Source organism: Egretta garzetta, unplaced genomic scaffold, assembly GCF_000687185.1.
Source record: "Egretta garzetta isolate BGI_Z169 unplaced genomic scaffold, ASM68718v1 scaffold498, whole genome shotgun sequence".
NCBI classification, from domain to species: domain Eukaryota; kingdom Metazoa; phylum Chordata; class Aves; order Pelecaniformes; family Ardeidae; genus Egretta; species Egretta garzetta.
The window spans coordinates 255,168-262,439 of NW_009260494.1; the positions used below are offsets into that span (position 1 = coordinate 255,168).

Below are 7,272 nucleotides of genomic sequence, written 5' to 3' on the forward strand. Positions count from 1 at the left end.
AATGCCAGGCAGGCCAGTCCTTGACGGCACAATCTCAACTTTTTGTTTTTACATCAAGAAGTCTACCAGTACCCGAGAAGTTTGGCAGGAGGAGGCCAGGCAGTGCTCGCTCACTGCTGCGCAGCTCGGAGCGGCATCCATCCCGCAAGCAGAGGGCTGTTTCCTCGCCCAGTATCCCTGGGCAGTCCACACAAGACCATGTCCCGATGTCGGGGTCACCGTTCCCATCTGGAGCCAGATAACTCGACAGCCCACGTGGGCTACACAAGGCCGAAGAGCAGCTATAAACACAATATAAACAAGGGGTTCAGCTAGCACACAGCGAGACAGCTTCAGGTTCAAGAGCAGCTTTGAAGTCTGATGAGTTCATGGCAGCTTTAGGCATTAAGTGAGGCAGAGCGAGGGTAAAGGAGCAGTTAACAGCCAGGGAGCATTTGTAAAAAGAATTACACCCAAAAGCAAAGGAAATGGTGATTAATCAGACCCAGGGGTCACCGTTAGAGCCTCCGACACCTCCTCCAGAGAGGCTAACAGCAAAAGCAGCAGGAAACACTCCACACTCCACTGAAAATGCAGAACTGGAGGGAGAGGCAACGCAGAGCCACAGAAGCAGAGAAGGGATTTCAGACACACTGTTTTGAGCCCAACACCTGGTGCATGAAACTAACGGAGAGAAATGCAGGAAACACTAAGGGGGCTTTAAAGGGAGCCTTGGGAGAACAGTGGAAGCTTCCTTACAAGTGTCTGAAGCGGTAAACCAGAAGACTAAAGCACAAGAGCACCGGAGGGGGAAGAGGTCTGGAACTTATTTGGGAGTTATGGACCTGACTGCTCAGCTGCTTAAAATATTTTGCAAGCTCAGGCACCTCATCACTGCAAGAGCGTACCCTGCCCAGCAGAAAAAGCAGGCAAGGCTTTCCACTTCGCCAGAGGCGAAGGCAACAACCCAAAGTGGCTGGCATCGAAACGAGCCCACTGTTCACAGCAGCTTTCCCGAGGGCTCAACGCCGTCAGGGTAGCGATGACACCCACCTAAGACTGCGCTGTGCCGGCACAACAGACATGGTACGAGCACCCTGTTTGCAGGGAGGGGGTAAATGGCGTGCCAGGCTAGCACCCTGCCTTCCGACAGCCGCCCACAGGTTAGAAGTTCACTGTAGGCTGCATCTGGTACAACACACCCCCGTTTTCTTTCTGAAAGCATGGTGTTGCATCAGAAGAACACCCTGGAAAAATGTACGTACATGCAGTAAACAACAGCCTGAACTGCGCATGGAAAGCGATTAAAAGCCCTCACAATAACCTCAAGGTACTCTCAGCCTTACCGTGTTGCAGGAATTCAGCCTAAGAATTGTATTGCAAGCTTTTAAATTGTCAAGAGCAAGACCTATTTGCCTGTGCTAAGTGACTTTTACCCACATAATCTAGCACAAGGATGAGGCGTCTTGCTCCACTGACCCAACCTTCATTGTTCTGAGATATCAAAAAAACCCCCACAATACTACACTTGGGACCGTAACATTTATTGAAGGCTGGTTATACAATCTCACCCATCACATCCTCCACACAATTCAGGTTCCCTAAATAAAAAGAGCACTAATGTAACGGAGAATTCTGCCCACCTCCGACTGCCTGAGCCACGGAGCACCGAGTCATCTTTGTCCCAGGTGCCTTCTGGAATAGGCCAACCACCGCTTGTACTGATCTTGGTGAAAACAACAACGCCGCACAACAGGGCAAGTGGCAGCAAACAGATCAGTGTGCGGCAGCAGGGGGAGAAGCAGAGATGTCCCATTTCCAGCATGTACATGAGAAGTATTTCCTGCCGAGGAAGTATCTTCTCCCCCGTGCCTGAAATCCATCTAGTACTTAAAGTGAATCTCTGCTATTCTGACCCCCAGCCACAACCCACTCGATCTGTGCCCCCAGCTGGCAGCGCTATGGTTCGCACAGGCACAGCAGAGCCACTGTCCTAACAGCTGAGATGTCCTCTTTCTCTCGGCTGACACCCGAAAAAGAGCCTGGCTTGACTGAAGAGCGAGCCCTGAGCGTCCCTGTTCCGTAGTGCAGGACCTGCAAGTCTGTAAGGGCCCTGGCTCAGCCAGCCTAAAGGCACTGAAGCTTTGCTGTGAAACCGGATTGATACAGCACCCTGGTGGTCAGGGAGTCACCTGGGCTACCTGCTCGTCCCAGGAGTGAGCAGATGAAAACTCTGCTCCTGTTGCTCAAACTGCCTGGAAAGGGGCAATTCTCAAACCTAGCTCAATGGTCAGCGGAGCCACAGCTCTGACCGTAGGTGGGAGGAATGCGTTGTCAAGAGTGTTGTTTTATTTGATTAAGAATTCGAAATGGGTTGAATTTTAATTTCCTCTGCTTTTACCAACGAGGAAATTGCAAAGATTCTTTTGGAAAGGGCTGATCTGGTAGGTGGAGGTGACCAGGCTAGCTATGGCTGCAGAGCCAGGCTCACTGCGGCAGCTGGAGGAGCACAGACTGTCCAGAGGGCAGGTAGGTGATGTTGCGGGACCGTGAGAGCTGGTACGCGATGTCTTCAGCTGCCTCCAGCTTGCGCAGCTCAATCAAGCCATCGCCTGCAGTGGCCAGGGAGTTGGCAATCAGCTCGGCTGCTTTCGAGTCTCCCTCAGCAGAGATGACAGCTGCCTTCTTCTGCTGTTCCGCCTGAAAGTAAACAGATGAGAAGGGGAATAGCCAACAGAGAAAACAAGAGCAAAAGAGAAGGAAGATGCTACTGTCACGCTTAAAATAAATATTCCCACTTCACCACCCTACTGTTCTTTTCCCTGGTAGGAGAGCTAAGATAAAAGGTGATTTTATTTTAAAGCTGCATTCTGTTAGACTGCTTTTCTGCCCACTGTGGAAGAAAGGTTGAAAAATCATCTTGAAATTGCCATATCAGTCTTAACCTCATAAAACATTAACCCACCTAAGGGCACTCCTGGTGGAAAATTGTCTATGAAAGACTGGAAAACTTCAGTGGAATTAAAACCAGGTCAGATAAACACTTGTACTGTTTAATCATCCTGGCTGATTACATGCACCTTACCGCATCCACTGGATTAACTCTGGGTGTAGTTGCAGGTTCTTGCAATCTCACCAGGCATGTGTTCTGAGCTTTACACGAAACTGTTTCTGTGGATGCGCACCAAGATCCTGGGTTGATCTGAGATTACGTGGCTTGCATGCAGTCAGTAACACTCCTGGGACACGGGTCCCCGTGCCCATGGTATGAAACGCCACGGAAAGCTTTGGCCACCCTCTCAAAATTCACGAACAGCAGGATCACTCGGGTTGCAAATCTCAACCTCAAATCCCGTTTCCACCTGACGCTTCCGCCTGAGTGCTGTTTCCTCCCTCCTCCTCCATGCAGACGTTTCTGTTCAGCACTCCAGTAAGGCTGTGACCCGGTATTAAAAGAAAAAAAAAAAAAGACCCACACTCCTGGGACACGGGTCCCCGTGCCCATGGTATGAAACGCCACGGAAAGCTTTGGCCACCCTCTCAAAATTCACGAACAGCAGGATCACTCGGGTTGCAAATCTCAACCTCAAATCCCGTTTCCACCTGACGCTTCCGCCTGAGTGCTGTTTCCTCCCTCCTCCTCCATGCAGACGTTTCTGTTCAGCACTCCAGTAAGGCTGTGACCCGGTATTAAAAGAAAAAAAAAAGACCCACAAACCCAACCTTAGGCTTCATCTATCCAACAGTCATATGCCAGGGCCGAGAACCATGTCAGCATTGCAACCCTAAGCGACTTCATCATTCCACCTGCCCGATCTCCTGGACAGGCGAGCGAGATGTTCACTGCAAGCAAGAGCAGGAAGGAGATACCACCATCAAGTTTCTCAGAAGGACGAGGTACCTTTTCCACGATGAATCTGGCTCGCTCTGCTTCTTGCTGGGCCACTTGCTTCATTTCGACCGCCTCCGTGAACTCCTTGCCAAAGGTCAGGTGGGTCTGCAGGGCAGAAATCAAGCAAAGTCCACAACACTGGCAGTTTACAGCAGCACTGCTGTGATCCACGCAGCTCCCAGCGGGGAGGCAGCCTGCCTGCATCAGTGAAACAGGAATGCAGACGGAATGCCAGTATCCCTAAAAGAACAGGAACTGGGACAAGCGGGCCTCCCCATCCAGTTTTGAAGTCTCAAGGGAGACATCACAAGCGCAGCTCCAGTCCAGCAGACCAGGAACACCAGTATCTTTGGAGACCCACCATGCTCCCCTGCCACCACTGCCTGCACCCAGCCGAGGCACCCGCTCGCCCAGCGCCCCCCTCCCAAGGCAGGGAAGCCCGCTGGCTGCCAGGCCATCCTACACCTTTCATGCCCCATTACGCACCAGTGCGCGCAGCCTGGGCTGTTTGTGGGCTCCGGGGATGGGACAGGGGAAAGGTGAATTTCCTTCAATAGCCCGCTCAGTGGAAAGCGCCAGAAACAGTCAAAATGTCACATTTTGCAGAAGCAAAGTCACTTTCCTGCAAAGACTTCCTATGTGTTCCAAGCCAAATGAAAGAGCTCGTTTCCCTTTCCTCTAAGCAGGCTTTCGAGGGAAGTCCCAAAAGAGAGCGGGAAAGGTGCACGTACAAGCCAGGATGCAACAGACTTAATTTACAAAGCTTATAGGAATGTAGGAGGGAAGAGCCCCCTCCTTGAATAGTCTTAGAAGACTGCACAGCCAGGAGAGTAACCAATACTTCATAGAAAAAAAGATGCTACGAAAAGCCTACATTTGTACTACCTCCTCGCGTCGAGCACTCTCTCCCTGCGTCTCAGGGTGCTTGCGGAACAGCTGCCTTCTCTAAAGCAACGTGCAGCTGATCCATCACCCACAGAAGCCTTTGCTCTTCGTTTTAACTATAAAAGCCCTACAACAGCAAAGGCTGTCAATAAGCCAGCGCAGCGGCGCCTTCAAGGGCTTGCTCAAGGTCACCGAAGGCCAGCGACAAAACCAGAGGTACTGACTGGAACAGCAGCCGCTGCATACCGTGCAACTGCAGACAGACAAACACAGTCCACATGTCCAAACCTCCAGCCCGCCTTTCTCTGGCCATCCACTGATTCTCTTCTCCACTGCTCCTATTTGGGCACACTCCTGAGAGAACAACTGAAAAAGGGAGAACTCTTACCAAGGACACATCGTCCAGAATGAGCCCGAAGGTGGCTGCTCTCTCCGTGAGGTCTTCGCTCACTTGCCTCGAGACCAGCTCTCTCTGGGTGATCAGCTCTCCCGCATCAAAGCGAGCCTGAAATCGGGATGGACACCAGTGGGAAGCAAGCTCCAAGAAGCAAGATTGTCCAGGCCCTGCCCGTCGTTGCACCCATGAGCCCCCGAGTTACTCCAGTTCTCCCAAAGCTAGCAAACACCGAGCTGCCCAGGCGTTTGAAGCAAGAGAAAGACTGAATGACTGGGAATTTAAGTGGAAGCCGGAGGGGAGGTTGTCCAGCTGAGCACTTAACGGAAAAGCTGGACTAAAGCTGGTTAGCGATTGCGTGGCTCTCCCCTGGGGATGCTCCCAAAACCAGAGATCTTCAGTAAGCTGAAATCTAGGAATAAACGAGAAGTGAAAATCAGAGTCTCCTGACTGTGACTCCCAGCCTGAAAGCCAGAGCTAAGAGCCGAGAGCAGGCAACGAAGAAACCTGCCACCCAGAGATACCCAACGTGAATCAAGTCAGGCCAAGCAGTCAGAATGACCGAGGCACAAACAATTAGCGTGGCTACAATCAGCTTTGCTGGCTGGCCCAGGAGAGCCTGGGGGCTGGAAAGAGCAGCTTTATTCTGGAGTGCAACACATTCCATGCTGTGGCAGGTTCCTCTCTGCTGAGAAGAGGGAAGAAAGGCGGCCGGCAGAGCCCAGCATCTCTCACGCTGGCCTTACCACAACAGACTTGAGGATTTCGGTTGTGATTGAGGGCAGGACACGCTCGTCGTAGTCCTCTCCAATACTGGTGAAAATCCGCGGTAACTGGGCAGTCACTGGTCTGAACAGGATACGCAACGTGATGTTCACGTTCTGTAGATCTGTAACAGGAGGGTCACGAGTTTAGTGGCAAACCACGAGGGCGGGAGATGTCTTGATGTTGTCCTCTCCAGGGTAACTTAATGAGTTATTCTGACTACCCCTTTCACCCTGGGACCCAAATCCTCCTTACAGATAAGGCCAAAGCTTCAGTTGTTTGCGATGCAGGGAATTACTTGCCCTACTGTAAATACAGAGGCTGCAAGTTTAAAGGGACAACCTCCAGGACTGAAGGAAGGGTCCTTTAATCTGTTCTGTAACTAAAAAGACAGATCAGAGTGTTCCTGACTCTGTGCCAAACGGGACTCAGCACACCTGGGATCTCCCCGTCCAGGAGACGAGATGCCCACCCAAATGGGATGGAAGTTAAAGATCGGGAAAGTCCCAAGGGTGGTGAAGTGTTTCCTCGTGTCCACCCAGCTGCTAACTGCGCAGCACCAGCACGAGCCACGGCACATCGTCAGCTGCCGGGCCCAAACACTCACCTTTGCTGCCGGTGATCACAGGAATGTTGCGGGGGCGAGAGCGGCAGTCAAAAATGATGGGTTTCTGTACCCAGGGGATGAGGAAGTGGGTACCTTCTCCTACCACCGTGTCCTGGACCCCGCGGAACCGGTCAAAGATGACAGCTCTGTGACCCGCATCAACTGGAGACAAAAACAGCACGTCAAGCGCGGTTTCGCTATCGCCATCCCTTGTACCTGCGCACCGCCAAAACCTTCTCAGCGGAAGTGGTCTAGCGGGGGTAGTTAAAGCCTTTTGCTACAGGAGACCGGTGAAATTAATGAGAATGTTGGGAGCAACCAGGCAAAAAGAAGATGCAGCCGTGACTCCTGGCCCCCCAGTCTGCTCACAAGGGCAGCAGCTACCCGACAGCTTTCTAGAGAAAGGGCCGTACACTCCTCTCGCTTGTGCGACGCACGAGGAATGAAACAGCCCAGCGGGGCTTTGTGTCCATTTTCCCCTGATACCATTAGCAATAAAAGCACAGAACAGCCAAGATACTGACAAAAAAAAAAAAAAAAAGAGAAAGATATAAAGTGAACTGGAAGCGCTCAGCTTCTCGCACTCACCGTTGTAAAGGGCAGAATTGACAACTCCACCCGCGACAGCCAAGCCCAGGCCAAGCTTCCCGATGCTTTCGAACACCTTCGCGGCCATTTCACACGTCCAGCTCCAGCCCCTTCAAAGAGTCCCTCCTGCGAAGCCCCACCAGCTCGTTAAAGCCCCATTAA

General features: G+C 51.9%; 1 protein-coding gene across 1 annotated transcript; it reads right to left on the reverse strand.

The window, feature by feature from the left end:
* Positions 1 to 40: 40 nt before the first annotated feature.
* PHB (prohibitin) lies at positions 41 to 7,244 on the reverse strand. Its single transcript, XM_009644390.2, has 6 exons — positions 7,111 to 7,244; positions 6,523 to 6,684; positions 5,897 to 6,039; positions 5,145 to 5,261; positions 3,881 to 3,976; positions 41 to 2,679 (listed from the first exon to the last, which is right to left on the reverse strand). Exons 1-6 carry the CDS (start codon positions 7,196 to 7,198, stop codon positions 2,467 to 2,469), a joined length of 819 nt encoding a protein of 272 aa, XP_009642685.1. The 5' UTR covers positions 7,199 to 7,244; the 3' UTR covers positions 41 to 2,466.
* Positions 7,245 to 7,272: the final 28 nt, after the last annotated feature.